This window comes from Alternaria rosae, assembly GCF_020736505.1.
Source record: "Alternaria rosae strain MPI-PUGE-AT-0040 chromosome Unknown BKA58scaffold_8, whole genome shotgun sequence".
Classification (NCBI taxonomy): Eukaryota; Fungi; Ascomycota; class Dothideomycetes; order Pleosporales; family Pleosporaceae; genus Alternaria; species Alternaria rosae.
The window spans coordinates 714,991-733,687 of record NW_025763577.1 but is presented as its reverse complement, the minus strand read 5'-3'; the positions used below and the strand labels follow the sequence as shown (position 1 = coordinate 733,687).

Genomic DNA, 18,697 nt, shown 5'->3' with positions numbered 1-18,697 from the left:
ATCTCACATCATCAAGTAGCCAGACACGGCTGCTGCCAGAGCAAGACCGAGGACGTTGGGCACAAACTTTCCTACGCCGCTGTCGTCGTCGTTGTTCGTAGTGGCGAGCTGGCCGACGATCAACTCGGGCGTGTATGGCTGCGAAGTCTCGACTGTGGTGCCGTTCCAGCAGTAGTCAGTGAAGCACTGCTGGCACACTTGTGGGATCGCCTCGCCGTTGCGCTCCAAACTCCTAGAGAGGATAGCGCATCCGACGCAAGTGGGCCAGTTTGAGGCGCCCTCGCGCGTGGAATTTGCTTGGGTGACGACATCGTAACCGTTCTCGATCATGCCGTTGCGCTCGCTGATGCTGTAGTCGAGCTTGTTGAAAGTGGATGTGTTGGACCAGAAGACATAGGGGGCGTTGGGAAGGTAGACAACGAGGGGAGGAATGTTGTCACCCTCAGTAACGTTGCTGCTGTTGCAACCGAAGAATGCTGGGCGGCTGTTGAATCCTAGAGCAACAAAGGTGTCCTGGCCGGGGATGTAAGGGAATGAGGTCCTGTTCATAAGAGTGCCGCTTGCACGCTCGTAGGTTGCAACCAGAGAAGTACCGTTGGGCCAGTTTTGCGACGGGTCATCATCCTCGACAGTGTCACCAGAAGAGTCGATAGCAAAGACGACATCGACCTGGCGTACGGGCTGAATGACCGGGTTGAAGGGAATATTTTGGCCATCCTCACCACCATCCACGAGAGTAAGACGCTCCCTGTCAGCACTGGGGTTCGTCTCGTTGTGGTAGTGGAAGAACGGGTTGGGTGAGTAGTCGGCAATATCATCGCCATCTTCACCGATACCCTTGAGGATGTTCGATACAAAGTTTACCAGGATCTGGGGTACGTCTTGGATGGTGTTCAATGTGAGGAAGATCTGGTTGAACAAGGAGCTGCTGGTTCCCATGACGAAACCCAGGTTGTCGAATCCCTCAACGCAGCCCTGATCTTGTGCAAGTTCACCTTCACTGAAGTTGGAACCGATGTACTTCAGAGGAGCAAAGCCGTAGGTTGTAGGATCAAATGAACCCATTTCGAACGGGTTGAACTCGAAGTTGGTAGCGTTCAAAGAGATGATCAAGTCTCCGGGCGAACGCTCATCTGCGACGAGGATAGGCATTGGTGCGTTTCCGGACGAGAAGTCTTGGTCGTCCTGGATGGAAGAGAAGGTATAGGCTGTGGGTGTTAGTTTGTGGAAGTAATTGATATAGCGGTAAACATACCTGGGGCTCCATCGCTGGCGTTGATGAGCTGGAAAGAAAGACCGCGGCCGTAAACATCGGTAATCGACGTGTTGAAGTCACCAGCCGGCGAATCGCTCTTCTCCTTGACCGTGCTGACCAAGTTGTCGTAGTACTGCGCAGTCGAGAGCAGCTGGATTCCCTTCGTGGGAGGTCCCTTGAACAGCGAGTTCTGGAATTGCCAAATTGCCGAGTCCTCGCCCTTGTTGATGATTGCCTCAACCGAAGTGAAGTTGTTGGCGTAGATGCTGCCAATCATCCAGCCTCCTCCTGATAGTGCGGAAACATATGTGGATGCCTGCAAGATTCCTCCCAGATGTCCTGCACTCGTCGAGTTCGTTGTCCGACTGTCAAACGCCGCTAGAGCACCCGCACCGTTCAGCAGAGCCCGATATCCTCCACCAGAGAACGAGATCGCGATGTTCGGTAGGGCGGTAGTGTTGTCGCGGTGATTGCTGATGTATTGTCCAACGTCGAAGCCCTCAATATTGACGCGCTCGAGGAACTCGCGCATGGGATCTATCGTGTTCGGCCTCCTTTTCTGAAGCCATTCTGTCTCTTGCTGGGAGAGTTTGTCGGCAGATCGAATGCTCGGGCGCGTAGACGGGCAATTGACTTCGGCGGGCGCGTAGCCATTAGGAGCCTGGGGGGAGGCACGCTTCAAGATATCCAAGTCATTGGGAGGTACGACTCTAGCTTCTCGAGGAACAACGGCAAATGCTGTCATGCGTCAGTACGGTACGGTACGGTCCCTGCAGCAAAGCAGGGAGGCGCATCACTTACAGGTCGCTAAACTAGTCAATGCCGAAGCAGACAAAACAGAAGAATACTTCATCCTAACGAATGGATGCAAGGAAAAGAAGGGTGAGAGGGCTGAGAAGACGCGAAATGAATCGCCAACGAATGCGGATACATGGCAATGTTAAATGATGCGCTCCATGCTGACGGGAGGCTGCGGAATGACCCACAGGCGGCTATGCTCCAATGCACCAAACGCCCGGAAGAGCTAGGAGGATCTGACCTCATAGGCGTGCTACTAGGCGTGCCACTTGTCGTGGCTGAAGGCCCTGACGATCAAACTTTATTTTTAGTCCCATCTGTTCTCGTCGAGGTTTTGACCCTGTTTGGTTTGTAAGGTGGTGTCGCATGCCCGCCTGAATCATCAGGCCCTCAGCTGCCATCGGTCCTTGACAGATCTTCTTCGTTTGCAGCAGTTGCTAGCTGACACCGCCTTTCTGCTGTAAGGCTCTTGTCAGCGGGCACCGTTGTGGCGCGTCATCTCCCGTGAGTGGCTGGCGCTCATTTCGAAACAATACGCTTTCGGCAATCGGCAAGGTGCCGGTACGAGGGGGGTACGAAAAAGAACCTTGATACGACCCTGTCATCCTGGCATTGAGTGTGTTACTTTCTCCATGTTTGAGATGTGGAGACAAGCGTTTGGCGCAAAGTAACTATCGCTGCCCTGTTGTCATGCAATAAACAATGTCGTCATCTTCGTTAGGCCCTGATCGCAACAATTGCCGTACATAGCGCGTCGCGTCCTCGACATTAGGCAGCCTGCGTACGGTCATTTTATTCAACTGAACTACTAGACAATACCTTTAGAGCGTGTATTTCTTCACCACGGTGTATGCGCCATGCGCAGCGAGGAGTAGCTTCGCAAATAGTTCTGTTCCGAGGATCCGGACTCCGCCATGTCGATCAACGGGCGACACATAACGTCGCGGCGGTGCTATGGCCTCGCGCTACACAACGAATCGCGACGGTGCATAGTACTAGGCTACTAGCTAGATGTATGTATGGAGATGAAAGTATTGTTGACGCGGCCTGCAGAAGATGTCGCAGAGCGTAATCGTATACGCCGTACGAAAAGAGACATTTTCGGGAATTGCGCCCCGCTGCTTCCACCCGAAGTCACTTCGACGGCGGCAGCTGCGTACTACCATCTTGAGGTTACGCCACCTCCACCTTACAAATCGTTCGTTCGTTCGTCCGAATCTAAGCCTCCACGTCCACGTCTCGGATCAGGTCCTGGATCATGTGGCGATGGTCTACCTTCAACTATCCAACACCCCAGAGGAAGGAACTGCTAACGGGTGGCTGAGGGCCGGTTGCCGAACGTCAATTTGGACTTACTCGCCAAAGACCAGTGTGAGGTAAGTCATGATTCATGCACATCGAGCAACAACGACAATGAAGAAGAGCATGCGCCTTTGTCTCGAACTGGGTCTGATTTGGTTTGGGCTGGTGATTGACGTCTTTCCACATATATCAAAGACATCTACAGCATACAACGTCACAATCAACAACGACGATGGTCGCATTCGTCCTATCTGCATCATACATTGTATCAACTTCTCTTCTTGTATCTCGTGCATTCCATGTGTATTCTCCAACTATTCATTTCGTACAGTCAAAAGTTATAGCCACGGTACTTGTGCGAACCTGATATCCTTTCTCGATCTCCACGGCAACGTCCTGTATACCTAATCATCCCTTTCAACGACCAGACTCCTCTTGAACATATTGCGCCAGAGCACCGAGCGTCCCAGGAGCGGAAATTTGCCTCCGAAGTCGAAGGTACCCCACGTCGCGACTCCATCCTCTCTCACAAGCCTTCGTGCCAACGCCTCCACCTGCTCGAACCTGACAGTATCAAAGACCGGATTCTTGGAGGTCCAGTTGGTAGGTATGGTGATTTTGACCCTTCGTAGATTGCCGTCCCACTGCTTGATGTGCCATTCAGCAATCCAAGCACCCAAGTGTTCTTCCCAGTCTTTTGAGTCTCGAAAACGAGAAACTTGCCACTCTAGTTCCACGGATGCATCTTTCACATGTGCGCGGTTGAGAATGGCCATGAATTTGTCTTCTATTCCCATGTATTGGTCATATTCCCTTGCAATGGTGATATTGCGGAGCACTTCGCTGTTGAAGACGAGAGGGGTTGTGAAAGGATCGTCGGGAGAGGGAATGATGTCACATTCACTCTGAAACTCACAAACACGGTTAATATCGATTGCGTTGAATGTGCGCGAGGAGCCAAAGTAGGAGAGGGCTTCCGAACAGATTTGCTTATTGGTGAGGACCCACTTTGGGATGCCCCAACTGAACGCGGGGAGAATGTCGTCGTAGCGGATATCGAAATGGTCGTCGTCGCCATTGTCTTCCTCCGACTGTCGAACCTTATGTGTGGCTTGGACGATTAGACCCTTGGTCTTGAAGATGGTGGGCAGCCGGCCGAATGCCAAGTCGTAGATGCAGTCGCGGAGTTCTCTGGGTAGGCGGCCGAATGGGAAGGTACCAGTCGATTTCCAGCCTTGTGCAATCTCAGCTGCTCGACTGGCTCTACTGGCTCTGGCTTTGACCTCCATGCGTATATATTGGCGTATTTCCGGACAGTATCGATCTTGCACTCGGCGCGGTATCGGCGGTTGACGGTTCATCGTGGTGAAGATCTAGGTTGAGCTAAGGAGAGTGATGAGGAACGATGGGAAAGAACAGTATACACTCAAACAGAGCTACCGAAAAACCTCGCGGCAGTAAGCACAAACAAAGGCAGGGTGCAATCCATTCTCACTGCGATCTAGCTAGTGAAGCCCCCGCATACCGAGCCAGCAGACCTTACGGAATTTTGATAATTGCACATGAGCTGGCGGGTCATCTGTGTAGGGGCAAGTTGCCGAATACCATAGTGTCTTATGATTCCAGCGAGTAGTCAGTAGTACAGCCAGGTAGACTTCAACGTGATTACAGAATGTGCGTAGTACATGTCTAGGAGTATGAAGAACGTCCGGATATCATGTAGAGTATCGAGGCCTCACCAGGATTTTTTCATGTCCTCCTGGGCTCTGCATGGGCATACCTATCTAGCAAGACACAGAGACTAAGTTACGAACCCCCTGATTGCTTCACCTGCCACATGCAGCCTGATCGAAAGGCAAACATGGGGAGGGAAAGAATGACGCGGTGAGCAAGAGAAATCCGCGTTTGCAATCGCTCTCTCACCTTCACTTTGGATTTTCAAGTCTCGCTCACGTAGAAACGCGAAAGTCTCTTCGTCCATATATCGTCTATCGGCGACTCAGTTCCTGCTCTCTTCTTCAACACTCTACCTACCCACTTGTCTCTATCTACACATACACATACCAAACAGATTCACAATGTCTTCCTCAAGCATCAACAGAGTACGCCTGCTCACCCTGTTCGATGTCGATTCCCGCAAGGAATGGTTCAACTTCCTCCTCACTCCTTCAATGACCTGGAACGACATGGTGGTATCGATACAAGCAGCGCTCAAGCGCCACGATCAAGAGCTTTGGCTGCATGATAGGAATGGCGAGCCCTTGCTCGATACCGACTCTGTTTTCAACTTCGCCAGCATCGCGGACCGTGAGAAGTTGCTCGTTACGATTCGGGAAAACACACGTATCACGAGCTTCGTAGACTTGGAGGTCGTGTTGTATCTGGAAGAGGAGGATTATAGCGCGCTTCAGAAAACTCTCCAGGTAAGTTGCCGCACTCCTTGAGACTATGAATACGGGAAACCGCTTCATTTATGTCACCAAAGTCAAAGAAGCCTACACTGAAGGACATCTGGCTAACCCCTGATTTCTAGAAAACCGACATAGAAGAGAAGCGTATTCACATGGAGAAGCTTCGTCGCCGCGACGGTATCGCTTGGAAGAACATTTGTCGCATTGTTCTTCCTTACTCTGAAGTCAAGAAGCTCCTTGCCAAGATGAACAGCGTTTCTCAGCACAAGTTCAAGGACGCATACTCCGTAGCCAACTCCATGCAAATGATCCGAAACAACTGGCGCGTCCGCACCACAGACCAGACCAAGCACCTCCTCAAGGACCCGAGGTGCGTCGCCATGATCGGTATCTTCAGCAGAGCCCTCCCTGGTCAACACCTCTTGGGCGAAGACTTCATCGTCGCCGCCGTTAAAGCGCGTATCGCCGCGGGTGGATCGTTCGAACCCAAGCGTCTCATAGAGCAAGACATCTTGGACGCTATCCAAAACCTTTACAAGGCCGCGGACGCGATTGATTCGACTTGGAACGACAACAAGGCCACCAAAGCCATCAACAAGCGCGCCGACCGGATGGAGGCTTATGGCTCGCACAAGACGGGTGAAGCGGCGACTGCACTTGCCAACACTGAGGCCGAAGATATGGGTGAAGAGGCTGCTGAGGCGGCTTACATTGGCAAGGGAAAGGTGAAAGCGGTCGACAAGCTCGCTGGCCGTCTGGAGAAGACCAAGTTGCCGGACAACGTCATGGACGACGATGAAGGATACGAGGATGCCGACGACGACAGCGATTCAGATTACGTGGATTAGGTTGGTGGAGGAGCCTGGAGGATGTCAGTGAGATGGGTGTGAGTGGAAAGATACATCCTAAGACGTCGAACACCTCTTGGGTCTGGTATGATATCTTAGTATTTACTTGGAGTTTCAGCGAAGGTGTTCTGGGACCACTGTGGCGTTTTGGCGGTTACTTGATAAGTCACTCAAGCAATACTGGATACCCTGAGAACTCGACTACTTGTTCAAGAATATCATGATGATGAGATACCTATCGAGCAAATGCTTCATCCCGTGACCTATAAGCATGAATATAGCGCGGATAAGGTAGCTGCTTTTACTCAGGCAATCTATTTATCTGACATCTCGTCGTGACGTAGGCAGTCTGTGCGTGTACCGTTTGCACGTTCCCTTTTCTCGCACAAGTGAACGCGCCTTCACCTGATTCCCAAAACACCAAAACAGCATATTGTTGTATATATATGGATTAATTTTTCGATATTTCAATAGAATCTGAGGAGCCAGTAGCGTATGTCGCTTTGCATGTCTACCCCGTCGTGCGGGGTGTGATCCATTCACATACCTGGTTTCGGTGAAGCAATCTATTTTTGCTCCGGGTTCGAAACTGACTGCGGCCATCAAAGTGCGTAAGTTTTTCTTTTTCTTCCTCTGCTGATCACTCCTCTCTCTTTCACTTGCTGCGCGCTCACACACAGACACGGACGTCATTATCTAAGCTCCACGAGACCCCTCTAACCACCCAAAGAGCGCGCTATGGTATCTCTCGCTTTCCTGAACCTGTGGACTGTGGCCTAAGTCATCAAACTCGATCAACGTTGCATCTGGAATCCTAGCCGCTGCCTCTTTGCCCAACACCTCGTATTTCCCTATCTTAGCCTGCACTTCTGGCGGGCTCCACGCTTTACCGATAGCCGTGGTGTCTTTCGTCCCTATCAGAAGAAGAGTCTTAGGCTGCACCAGCTCAAACTCGTACGCAATCGGTTGAGTCAAGACCATATCCGTCGTCTGCGCCATATTGTACGCAAAGTCAATGTTCTCGGGTGACGTCCGGTAAAGTGAGACTAGCATGTTGACCCAGACATCGTATTCCGGCTTCCAGGTATTGACATAATAGGTAGCCTGTTGGTACTTGCGGATTGATGTGTAGTTGGTGGCCCGCTCGTCTTTATACAAGGCGTCGAGATTGCGCCATGGAACACCAAGTGCTTTCCAGTCTTCTAGGCCGATCGGGTTCGTGAGAATGAGATGGGATGTTTGCTCTGGGTACATGAGGGCGAAGCGTGTGGCTAGCATACCACCCATCGAGTGACCTAGTACGTATGTTGATTCCACGCCTAGGCTTTGCAATAGCAGATGTGTGTTTCGCGCCAGCTGTTGCAGCGAGAACTGGTAGGCTGGCGGTTTGGACGACTTGCAAAAGCCGATCTGATCTGGGATGATGACGCGGTATCCTTGGGTGGAGAGACGGCGCGCTGAGTCCTCCCATGTCGCGCCGCAGAAGTTCTTGCCATGAAGGAGCATGATGGTCTTGTTCGAGGCATAGCTGGCGTTATGAGCGGGGACGTCCATGTAAGCCATTGAGAGATTCGCGCGTTGCGACTCAAACTCAAAGTACTGTACTGGCCATGGGTAGGTGTAGTTCCAGATACTGGGTGGAACCGTGTTCGCGCTAACTGCCGTCGCAACGAATTGCGTGAGAAGTAGTAGCTTCAGCTGCATCTTGAAAATGACGATGGAAATCCGAGACGATTGAACGTGGTTTCGAAAGCGAGAGAGATGTGGTAGAACGTCAGGTTTCTATTCAAGGTATTGGGACTCTGACATGCATGTGCTGTGAAATGACGCCTGCCAATCTATCACACCGATCAAGACCCACTCTGATGCTTGTCTCCATGCACTGCTTCGTATCGTGATATCGATCTGGTGCGTGGTGCGAACGTGCGCATATACATTGATTTGTTAAATGCAAAAAGCTTACTGAGTCTCGTATGTTCTGACATGTATACAGTGTCTTTCCCTCTTCTACGCAGCGGTCCGGTGTGTCATAGCCGTGAGTGTATACAAAATGCTTGTTCTAGTTGCCAAGATGAGATTAATCCTCCAATGAGATGAAGGACACCGGCGGTACTCATGCAGGATGCCTCTGCGTTGTGCTATGTGGCGATTATCATCTTTCAACGGCCATGAATACGAGCGCCACGGTCGTTTACATGCACCTTCCGTTTTCCTCAAGCAAGGAAGAAGCCCTGTAGTCGATTGCCGGACGGATCCAGCATGCCAGGTTTTGTTGTGAGGGGAATCTGCACACTAGCTCCCAACATGGCTAGCATGAAGCTACGCGTCTTCAACCCCGGAACCCCATCAAATTTCCAGCTTCCACTCCTCCGCTCCCCAGTTCAAGCCACACCCCGCGAACGGACGCAGAGGACATTCACCCCGACCGACCCCTGCATCAATTTGGTATCCATGATGCCATCGCCACGAGGCCGGCGGGCTACATGCAGTGCCTAAACGGCTAAATTACATCGGACCTGAACCTCGGGTGAAGATGCGTAGACCACCATTGCGATGCTGCCGTCGGTGTGATTTAAGTGAAGGCCAAGCGATACATCAATCTAGAAGGATTCTTATCCATTGCGATATCAAGTGACAACCGAAGATACATCTCATATGCTCATGTTGAGGCGAATGTATTCGCTCCAGATATGATAGGTCTTAGTACGCCTTCGTCGCTCGGTAGAATCGTTGCGGTACCAGTCTTCTGCTTAAGCATTCTGCCACTGCCCCTGCCTAGTGATCGATCTACACCTCGTTTTCTGGGGTTAGTCCCGTTCTCGAATGCTTATTTCCAATAGCCTCATGTGGAGGGGAACTGCTTGTGGCTAGCGCTGCGGTTGTTCATCTGCAAGCACGATGCCATCCGGGTTACCGGTGTCGTATAAGAGGATCAAGATGAACGACCATGATTCTCCAGCTGTCGATCAAGTCTCTGCGCCAAGCTGGACATTCAAGATGACAGTCATCACCACCCTCGTTGCCGCTGCGGCCGCTGGTATTGTTGCTGTCTCTCAAGCTTCACCAGTTGTGGGATCAGCACCTGCCGTCGGCGTTTCGAACGCAAAGTCCTCTTTGACACTCATTTACCAGAACAACCTTAACGGCTCGGACGACAAGAACCACATCGGTGCCATCATTCTCGACCCGGTCCCTCAAGCCAATGCTGCAGCAGCCTGTGCCTCGCTCAACGAGAAACTCATTTCCAAGGCTACGCTCCAGAAGTACCAGGCAGATTTCAACGATGCTCTTTCATACCAGGATTATGCCAAATACACCGACGCTGAACGAGGGTACTACATTGACAGCGGCGTGGTCTCAGTCGGAAACCGAGTGAAGTACATGTCTGCTTCATCACACCACAAGCAACTGCCAGTCTTGTGCACACAGTCGGCAAACAACGGTTCAGCGAGCGCCGGGCCTGTGAACGGAAGTTCTATCTCAGTAGCATCTGGCGGAAACACATTTGTCGGATACCGAAACCAGAAGTCCTTTAGGTTCCTCGGCATTCCATATGCCGACACGCCTACCCGTTTCAAGTACTCTTCGCTCTACTCCAAGAAGGGCCAAACAATTCAGGCCACGGAATACGGCTCGAATTGCATCCAAGGTGGTGGTGGAAGTGAGGACTGTCTTTTCCTCAACATCCAGACACCATATATTCCTAAAGCTGGATCAAAGAAGCAGCTCCGCCCCGTCTTGTTTTGGATTCATGGTGGTGGATTCACAGGAGGGAGCGGTGCCGACCCACTCTCTGATGGTGGAAACCTTGCCAGCAAAGAGGATCTTGTTGTCGTCAACATCAACTACCGTCTTTCGACCCTCGGCTTCCTAGCCATTCTTGGAACAGACATCAAGGGCAACTTCGGTATCGCCGACCAGATCGTGGCGCTCGACTGGACTATCGCAAACATCGCTGCTTTCGGTGGTGATCCAGAGAGGATAACCATCGCTGGAGGATCTGCCGGAGCTGGATCTGTCCGAACATTGCTGGGTTCTCCCAAAGCCATCGGAAAATTCCAAGGCGCCGTTGCCTTATCCAATCTCGGAGGAGGCGTGACGCTTGGGCTGGACGGTGACTACGGAACAACATATTCGACCTATTACACAGTCAACCAGAGCTACACCGTCGCCGGGCCTCAAATCTTTGCGGCCGCTGGCTGCAATAGCACTGATGTATCAGCCCAGATCGCTTGTCTCGACAAGGTCCCTGCTGCAGACCTAGTTGGCTTCAACACTGTAGCTCGATACGTCGTCCAAGACGGTACATATGTCAACACGCCCGAACTCATCATTTCAACTCGCAATACCAGTACCGCGCACATTCCCGTCATCTTCGGTACTGTCCTCGACGACGGCGCTTCGTTCTCCACATACCCCACAAGCCCCATCTCAAACCACTCTCAAGGCCTTCAAGAAGCGTTAGGTATCAACAGCACATGGGCCGAACGCGTCATTCAGTCCGGTCTTTTCCCTTTCACCAGCACCGGAAACCTGACGCTCGACTCCTTCAACGTCTCGCAGCGTATTGCCACGGATAAAACATTCCGTTGCGCGGACCAATCGACAGTCTACTCTGCCGCGCGATCGAAAGCCTTCTCAAAGACATACTACTACCAACTCGACCGTTCCATCGACGGTTACGACCCCAACAACCTCGGCGGCCCCGCCAACGACAACCCTGATAACCCATACTTCCGCTTCCACGGCGCAGACTCGCCCTGGTTCTTCGGCGTTTTGAACCGCATCCGTGAACCAGAGGATCTGTGGAGTATTCAACTCACTACCAGCTACTTCGCTTCTTTCATTCGGAGCGGAGACCCGAATCCTAGCTTGAAGTATCTTGATGTAAGAGGATATTATAAGGTGCTTGAAGGTGTGACGAAGTATGGTCAGTGGATGCAGGTAGATGCGACTAAGAAGTCGGGAGATGAGATTAGGCTTTTGGATTGGCCGAGCAAGAGTGCTGGGTATACGGACGTGGAGCAGTGTGATTGGTTGGGGTATCCTCTGGACTACTATCTCAATGGGGGTATCTAAGTGGCCGGTACTGCTACGGGCCGTGTCATTATGTAGTCGTGTATAGGGGAAGCCCTCACAATGCACGTGTAATCGCCATCATACATTCGAACAGGTTACTATTGATGTAGTACATCTAGAGCGCCTGTAAAGAAACCAAACGATAAACACAAAGCTGACGGTATACTCACAATAATATTCAATGCGATTCTGCTCATCACCCACCACCTCACCAGTCCGTCCTCATACTATAATAAAAGTTTCCACTAACCTTCCCCAACAAATGATCTCCATACCTCCCCCTCCCATACCCCCTCCCCTCATCCTTACCCACGCCCATCTCCCCAGTCCTCTGCACACACTTCCCCAACGGCTCAACCCACGCCTCAAAATTCGGCTCATAGAAAAACGGCACACTAACCCTATACCTCTCCCCCCTATGAATAACCCGATGTTTGGTACTCTTCCAAAGCCCGTTCGTCCACCGCTCAATCATATCGCCGATGTTGACAACGAAGGCGCCGGGCAGGGGATCCGCGTTCAGCCAGGTAGTCCCGTCTTTGAGAAGGACTTGGAGGGAGGACGGGGTTGGGTCGGTGAGAAGGAGGGTTACGCAACCGTAGTCTGTGTGGGCGCCGCAGGAAAATTGGTCGATGTTGTCGTCACCAGAAATAGGTGTTGTGAGTGGGGGATAACCGATCATGCGCATGACCCAAAATGAATCGTTGCAGTTACGCAGGAAGATCTCTTCGTCTTGCGTCTCTTGTGTTGCTCCTTCTTTTGGTGGTCCAAGGTCCAGAGCTACGCCCATGGCGTGCACGAGGGCTTCGCCGACTTTCTTGACGCGCGAGATGTAATCTTCGTACACGGGCCTCAGCTGTTCAGGCTTCTCAGGCCATAGATTAACTCCCTGGAGACTCTTCACGCTGCCTGGTCCGCCGTCGCCTGGTTCTCTTTTATCAGACGGCCAGTCCCGGTACCAATCAATGGCTTCTTGCATGTCTTGCAACCCACCCGTAACATTTTCGCCGAGCCCCTGGTAGCCTCGTGCGCCGTCGCCTCCTTCTGGGCTGCCGGCGTCGAAGCGCTTGATCTTGTTCTTTTCTTCTAGGGGTAGAGAAAAGAATTCACGCGCCAAGTTGATGATTTCGTCGAGTTTGGTCGTGGAGATGCCGTGGCCGGTTAGGTAGAAGAATCCGTAGTTTATGCAGGCGGCGTTTATGGCTGCGGCGGTTGTGGAACGGGCTTCTTTTGAGGAGGAGGGTTCCATGAAGGGGGATATGTCGATTATAGGGAGTCCATCCTGTTGGGCCGCGGCGATAGGCTTATCGTAGCGGGAGCCGGAGTCGGGAGTGGGGTTGAGGTTTGTGGGAGGTGAGGATGCAGTGCCATTTGACTGCTCATCTCTTGCTAAAGGGAGGCCTGTATCCATTTCTGACGTGATGTCTTTCTTTAGATGAACGACTGTCTCTTGGATTGCATGCACTCTCTTGACACAAAGGTCGCTGGATGGGTTGTACTGCCTCTGACTCAGACACCACGGCACCCTTCACGACTCGCAACCGACCGTGCTGGGACAAAATCTGCAGTTGTTCCTAACTTTGTAAGGGCACTGCGTTTGAACTTCGATGAAGTTTGTAAGTGCGTACAAACGTGTGTTGAAATGCGAAGTCGGAATGTCAAACGTTCGGCTGGCGATACCCGATTGAGATTAGACGCGGCTATGTAGGGTATGTTCGGACAGATACCCAACAGTAGTAGATGTATCTTGAGATAATGCTACTGCCAAGGACTTTGTTTTAGTTTGTTAGTACGTATAGTTTTATCACATTTAAGAACCGTCCATCGCACCTAGGATCGAATGTCAATCAGCTCGTTACCAAACAGAGCATGGCAGTAAAGCATATCTATCTTCACACATATGAGGTCGTAAACAACACCATACTAGTCGTCATTCTGATTTCATTTCAAGTATAGTGGTATATCGCTCTATCCAGTGACCACATGTCATGCATCACATCATGATTAAGTACTATAGATGCACCTACAACGCATCGCAATCCGATACCAGCTAGCAGACATGGGGCCTTCTACATGATGACCTCGTTCGAGACGTCCTGTACCATACGTTAGCATAAGCTGAGAATTCGGATATCAATTGACTCACCCTCTTAAGCTCCTTGTAAGGCAAGCAAACACAGTTTTGCACACGGACTTCATCAGCAACAGCACACTCCTTGCCGAGAATGGTGATGCTCTGGACCTTGACGCCGTTCTTGATGACGCTGGTGGTGTGGCTAGTAACGGGAGTAGGTGTGCCCTCGACACGCGCCCAAGCACCGACCTTGCTGTGCCAGCCGATGATGGTGTACAAGACGCAAGCGTCGTGCTTGATCTCCGAGTCTTCAAGAACGATGGACTCCTTGACACGTACACCAGCGCCAATGACGACGCGGGGGCCGATGGAGACATTGGGACCGATCTTGGCGGTTGGGTCGATCTGCGCGGAGGGGTGGATGTAGACGGGAGGGAGGATGTTTGCAGAGGGGGCGGCGAGCTCTTCTGATCCTGTCTGGAAGGCCTTTAGGAGGTACAGAGCATTCGCTGGCACGGCGGACCCAGCGGTCTTGATCTGGCGCCAGAAGTCCTTGGTCTCGAGGACGAAGAACTGCCTGCTGTCGGCGATGTCAGACAGAACGTCCTGCTCCAACCGGATAACAGCATTCTCCTTGTTATCATCGTCGTCGTCGTTTTGGTAGAAGGAGGATTCGAGGTTCTCGGAGGAGGGGTACGACAGCAGCCGTGGGCGCTCGGTCCGTCGCTTGATGGCGCTGCGGATGGCGGGGAAGATGCACTCGGTCGCGAAGAGGTAGACGCCGCAGTTGATGAGGTTGGAGATGTGCGACTCGGGCTTCTCGACGTAGTGGAGCACGCGCTTCGTGTGCGCGTCCGAGACAATGCAACCAAAGTTGGAGGCGGCGTCGTTGGCGACCCGCGTACCCAGCATTACCGCCTCGGCATCCTTGTCCTCGAACAGCTTGAGCATCTCCACCAGCGGGAACGAGGAGCAGACATCGGCGTTGAGCACAAACAGCTTCTCGGGCCTGCCCTTCAGTATCACGTCGCGGAAGTGGTAGAGGCCGCCCGCTGTGCCCAATGCCTGGTATTCGCGGAGGTACTTGACGCTCAGGTGCGGCCAGCTGGTCGAGACGGCGTTGATGAACTGCTGGAAGACGGACTCCTCGTAGTAGCCGACGATGAAGACCTCCTTGATCTCGGGGACATTTGTGATGGCGCGGAAGCAGTGCTCGATTATGGGGTGGCCGGCGATGGGGAAGAGCGGCTGGAGTAGCGTTAGCGGGCATGTCGTGGGGCAGTCTATCTCGCGTCGTCGCGTACCTTGGGCAGTTCCATAGACAGAGGCCTAAACCGTGTGCCGCGAGAAGGGCCTCCGACCTAGTCTGGTGAGTATACATGGCTGCGTGTGTGTGTTGCGGGCAGGATCTACCAGAATAACGGCCTTGGTAGAGCCTCCAGACGGAGACTTGGGCCTCATGGAGAGGGAAGGCGGTTGCAGGCTCATATCGGCGTAGTTTTGGATGTGAAAAAGCAAGCTGGAATCGAGAGATTGTGAGAAAGTCTCAAGATCAGAAGAAAGGTGCAGTGAGTGCAATTGCGAATCTGGCCTTCAGGAACCAGTTGGTGGACCCTGGAAATCCAGCCCACGTTGGCGTTGGCGGTGAGGCGCCCTGGCGAATCGGGGCGTCGGCGCATCGTCAGGTGCATTGCGACTTCATCCCTTTTCACACGCCAGCAGTGAGGGAATACGAGCAAGCTAAATCCGTCGCGCATATACGATGTCATAGTACTAGCACTTCTGCTACCAAACAATGATCTGGATTTAGTCGATAGCTGCCAAGCATATCATCTGTCAACCACCTATGCTATACACAACGGGGACTCCCATCAACTCCAAGCCGCCACTACTTTCCTACGCCAGTCGCGAGCTTCTTGTTCTTCTTGATCAACGCGTTGAGCTTCTTCTCCAGCACGTCGTGTTCTCTCCTCGCCGCGTGCATGGCCTGCTCCGCCTCTTCCATAGTCAGCACACTACCTCTTCCTCTCCTCGTGTTGCCGCCATATCCACCCATTCCAGCTGTCGTCTCAATCGCGTTCATCAATCCCTGCATGTCCAGTCCGCTTCCACTGCCATTTCCAAAGGTGATGTTGCCGTTGCCGTCGAGACCAAACTCCTGTGAAGACTGGTAGCCAAGTCCAGCACCCACGAGCGCTTCGAGACCCTGCACAAATACGCCGCCGAGCTTATCGGCCGCCATCAATCCCATGCCGTCTATTTCCGTACTTCCTACCGCTCCTCCTTCAACAACTGCTTTAGCTGCTTTGGCTAATCGGTTCGAATTGACAGATATGTTTGCTGTCCCAGCTCCAGGTGCGCCACCAACTGCCGCCATCTCGGGGCGGGGCTGATTTGGCGGCGGGTTGTCCGTCTTGGGGAGAACGTATTGATTGAGGTAAGCGCCCGCATCAGCGGGTGTTTGCTGCTGTTGTGGAGGAGGGACCTGAGGCATAGACGCATCTTGTCCTTGTACGGGTGGCAAGGGAAGGTTGGTCGAACCGAGAAGCCCCGCAGAATTGTCCAGTCGCGGCATCTGTTGCCCGCCGTTGGTATTCAGCTTCTTACCTGCCTCCTTGAGTGCAGTGGCGATAGCTGGGAGGACGTCATTTGAATGCGCCGAAGAAGTCATGCTGTGACCGTGTGCAGTTTGCGTACGAGGGTGGAAACGGGCATGGCCTTTGAGTTCCTCGATGTGTTTCTCAAGCTCAAGTGCCTTGTTCTCAAGCTCCTCAGTCAATCCCCAGAAGAATTTGCCGTTGGGTGTGATGAGAGTCCTGGAGTCTGGCTTTGCGTCTTGGCTGTTCAGACGTACTGGCTTCTTCTTGGCAAGCGCCTCGAGATCGGCTTGGGAAAAGTGCAGCTTCAGATCCGGAGGTGTGGACACATTGCCATTCTGGGTAGAGCGAGTAGCATGAGCGAGTGACGAAGACAGCGGTTTGAAGAACTCAAGAGTCGACGCAAGGAGCTCGCCCGTGCGCTGCAAGTCAGCCATGATCGATTGAGCTGAATGTTCCCGCTTTTCCTTAGGCTGTTCGGGCTCGGGCTCGGGCTCGGGTTCAGGCGTTGCTATTGTCGAGATCTTTGCCGAAGACACTCTCCGCGATGCCACTGTTGGCACTTCGGGTTGTTGCTCTTCAACAGTAGCTGGCTTAGGCGACGCTGGCTGACTCTTGAATGCAGCGGCAATGGGTTTGACGTTTGTTGTCGGCTTTTTGGCTTTCTTCTTGCGCCCGACGATTGGTGCTTGCATTACCTCAACATCGGACTTGTTGTCTTCCAGTATTTCTTCTTCTATCTGCTTCTTTCGTTCTTGTCTATCCTTCTTGGCTTGTGACTTTGTCTTCTTCCTCACGGGCGCAGTCCCAACCTTACCGCCGATCGGAGGCGGTGAGCTGGCCCTTGAAAACGATGTCGAAGTGACTGAAGCAGTGTCCGATATTATTTCGCTCGGCGTGCCTGGTATGTTGACAGAAGCGATACTAGCTTGCCTAGATCGAAGCTTGTCGACCGTTGGGATCTGAGGCAAGGACGGTTGTGATGCGGCTGAAATAGGCGGCGGCACTTCTGTTTTTGGTGTCGCGACGACACGCAAAGTTCTCGGTGCACCCGCGCGCTTGATTGGCGATCCAGTCACCGCTGCGGCGGGACTTGGGGGTACAGAACTGGCTGACGTTGTTGGCACAGAGCGACTGTTTTTTGTCTGTGAGTCTGTTTTGGATGAGTTTGCAGCTGGAGAGCCTGCTTCGACCGGCAGCTTAGTTGCTGCTTGAATATCGAGCTTGCCAGGAGGCTGTCGCTTGGTCGAAGCTGGAGGTGTCGCGGTCGCTGCAGGAGTGCGCGCTGTCTCTTTTTGTGGCTCTCTCTTCGGTGTAGTCTGAACTGCAGGTTGGGCCTTCTTGGAAGCACCCTTCGACTTCGGCGTATCCTTGCTAATCGTTTCCGCCATCGACTTCTTGGTATCTGGTGTAGACTTAGGTGTCTGGGCAACATCCTCTTTGGCTGCCTTGGAAGCCTCTCTGGGTGTGGGTTCCTTGGGTGTCTGGGGAACGACAACTGCTTCCCTAGTCGTCGTCCTTGAGGGTGTCACAGGTGCAGGCGAGGGCTTGGAGACAGTGGTCGCGGTAGGTACTGCTGCAGGGGTTACAGGTTCGATAGTCTCGGCCTTCTGCTTGCCCTTGGTGTTCTTGTTGGGCGTTGAGTTGACAAGCGGCGTGGCAGGGACGACAGGGACGGCCGGTGTGATGGTCGAGGATGTAGTTCGAGACATTGGTCGAGATCCAGCACGCGAACGTGACTCTTCAAGGACCGCTTTGGGAATAGCTGGTGCTGTGAAGCCAGGCGGTATAGTGGGAGTCGATCGCCGAGGATGCTCGAAGAATTGTCCGCTTAGTGGAGTGCTTGGAGCGGGTCGTAGTGGCTCATTGTCGCTGTCGTTAACAAGTGCATCAACGTTGATTGATGCCTGTTCTTCTACACTCAAGGATCCATCATCTGCAGTACTACGTCAGCACTAGAACCTTGAATGTGTAAATCGACAAAAGCGGAGTCAGCATCTATAGGTACGGCGGCCGCCAGACGATGATCAGGTTGAGTTGACAAAAGCGCAAGGTACATCATGGTGCAAATGTCGTCTCTCGAACATCTTCGTCACTTGGTGGGCAAGAAAACAGTGAACAGGCCATCTCTCTATTAGAAAGTAAGCATGCCGACATGATGCGGCAGGAGGGGTAGTTACGTACATGCGATGGCCATGACGAAGACGACGAGAGAAGCCAACCTTTGCAGCGGCAGGACAGCGCGATCCACAAAATCATGACAGAAAATGAAAAGAAATGAGAAGGTATAGGTGCCGTGAAGACATGCCGGGGCCATATGCTTTGACAAAAAC

At 52.6% G+C, this 18,697-nt stretch overlaps 8 protein-coding genes across 8 annotated transcripts; 2 read left to right on the top strand and 6 right to left on the bottom strand.

Annotated features, from left to right (window-relative positions):
• Positions 1 to 3: 3 nt before the first annotated feature.
• BKA58DRAFT_321368 (lysophospholipase catalytic domain-containing protein) lies at positions 4 to 2,108 on the bottom strand (the record flags this gene model as incomplete). The annotated part of the gene is made up of 3 exons (XM_046167804.1): positions 4 to 1,208; positions 1,256 to 1,993; positions 2,057 to 2,108. 3 exons carry the CDS (start codon positions 2,106 to 2,108, stop codon positions 4 to 6), a joined length of 1,995 nt encoding a protein of 664 aa, XP_046022558.1.
• A 1,855-nt stretch (positions 2,109 to 3,963) lies between these two features.
• Positions 3,964 to 4,602, bottom strand: BKA58DRAFT_461503 (uncharacterized protein; the record flags this gene model as incomplete). Its single annotated transcript, XM_046174803.1, has 2 exons — positions 3,964 to 4,378; positions 4,448 to 4,602. Coding segments are annotated over 2 exons (570 nt in total), but the record flags the coding sequence as incomplete, so codon positions are not given.
• An 831-nt stretch (positions 4,603 to 5,433) lies between these two features.
• On the top strand, positions 5,434 to 6,614 carry BKA58DRAFT_321182 (uncharacterized protein; the record flags this gene model as incomplete). The annotated part of the gene is made up of 2 exons (XM_046167797.1): positions 5,434 to 5,778; positions 5,889 to 6,614. The coding sequence occupies 2 exons, from the start codon at positions 5,434 to 5,436 to the stop codon at positions 6,612 to 6,614; spliced, it is 1,071 nt and encodes a 356-aa protein (XP_046022556.1).
• A 577-nt stretch (positions 6,615 to 7,191) lies between these two features.
• BKA58DRAFT_471578 (alpha/beta hydrolase fold domain-containing protein) lies at positions 7,192 to 8,318 on the bottom strand (the record flags this gene model as incomplete). Its single annotated transcript, XM_046175235.1, has 1 exon — positions 7,192 to 8,318. The coding sequence occupies one exon, from the start codon at positions 8,316 to 8,318 to the stop codon at positions 7,311 to 7,313; it is 1,008 nt and encodes a 335-aa protein (XP_046022555.1). The 3' UTR covers positions 7,192 to 7,310.
• A 1,261-nt stretch (positions 8,319 to 9,579) lies between these two features.
• On the top strand, positions 9,580 to 11,984 carry BKA58DRAFT_365587 (Alpha/Beta hydrolase protein). The gene has a single exon (XM_046168871.1). It carries the CDS (start codon positions 9,612 to 9,614, stop codon positions 11,691 to 11,693), a length of 2,082 nt encoding a protein of 693 aa, XP_046022554.1. The 5' UTR covers positions 9,580 to 9,611; the 3' UTR covers positions 11,694 to 11,984.
• On the bottom strand, positions 11,639 to 13,515 carry BKA58DRAFT_422925 (uncharacterized protein). The gene has a single exon (XM_046172842.1). The coding sequence runs from the start codon at positions 13,102 to 13,104 to the stop codon at positions 11,902 to 11,904; it is 1,203 nt and encodes a 400-aa protein (XP_046022553.1). The 5' UTR covers positions 13,105 to 13,515; the 3' UTR covers positions 11,639 to 11,901.
• An 89-nt stretch (positions 13,516 to 13,604) lies between these two features.
• On the bottom strand, positions 13,605 to 15,395 carry BKA58DRAFT_365582 (nucleotide-diphospho-sugar transferase). The gene is made up of 4 exons (XM_046168870.1): positions 15,181 to 15,395; positions 15,072 to 15,128; positions 13,840 to 15,015; positions 13,605 to 13,789 (listed from the first exon to the last, which is right to left on the bottom strand). The coding sequence occupies exons 1-4, from the start codon at positions 15,253 to 15,255 to the stop codon at positions 13,763 to 13,765; spliced, it is 1,335 nt and encodes a 444-aa protein (XP_046022552.1). The 5' UTR covers positions 15,256 to 15,395; the 3' UTR covers positions 13,605 to 13,762.
• A 104-nt stretch (positions 15,396 to 15,499) lies between these two features.
• BKA58DRAFT_389820 (uncharacterized protein) lies at positions 15,500 to 18,571 on the bottom strand. Its single transcript, XM_046170782.1, has 2 exons — positions 18,549 to 18,571; positions 15,500 to 18,495 (listed from the first exon to the last, which is right to left on the bottom strand). The coding sequence occupies exon 2, from the start codon at positions 18,074 to 18,076 to the stop codon at positions 15,656 to 15,658; it is 2,421 nt and encodes an 806-aa protein (XP_046022551.1). The 5' UTR covers positions 18,077 to 18,495; positions 18,549 to 18,571; the 3' UTR covers positions 15,500 to 15,655.
• Positions 18,572 to 18,697: the final 126 nt, after the last annotated feature.

Bases quoted from the DNA above. Each gene is read 5' to 3' on its own strand.
- BKA58DRAFT_365587 (XM_046168871.1), top strand. From the start codon at position 9,612: ATGACAGTCATCACCACCCTCGTTGCCGCTGCGGCCGCTGGTATTGTT.
- BKA58DRAFT_422925 (XM_046172842.1), bottom strand. From the start codon at position 13,104: ATGGATACAGGCCTCCCTTTAGCAAGAGATGAGCAGTCAAATGGCACT.
- BKA58DRAFT_365582 (XM_046168870.1), bottom strand. From the start codon at position 15,255: ATGAGCCTGCAACCGCCTTCCCTCTCCATGAGGCCCAAGTCTCCGTCT. The intron at 15,016-15,071 runs GTACGCGACGAC...ACGCTACTCCAG, and splicing joins TGTCTATGGAACTGCCCAAG to CCGCTCTTCCCCATCGCCGG. The intron at 13,790-13,839 runs GTGAGTCAATTG...CGTATGGTACAG, and splicing joins CTTACAAGGAGCTTAAGAGG to GACGTCTCGAACGAGGTCAT.
- BKA58DRAFT_389820 (XM_046170782.1), bottom strand. From the start codon at position 18,076: ATGTCTCGAACTACATCCTCGACCATCACACCGGCCGTCCCTGTCGTC.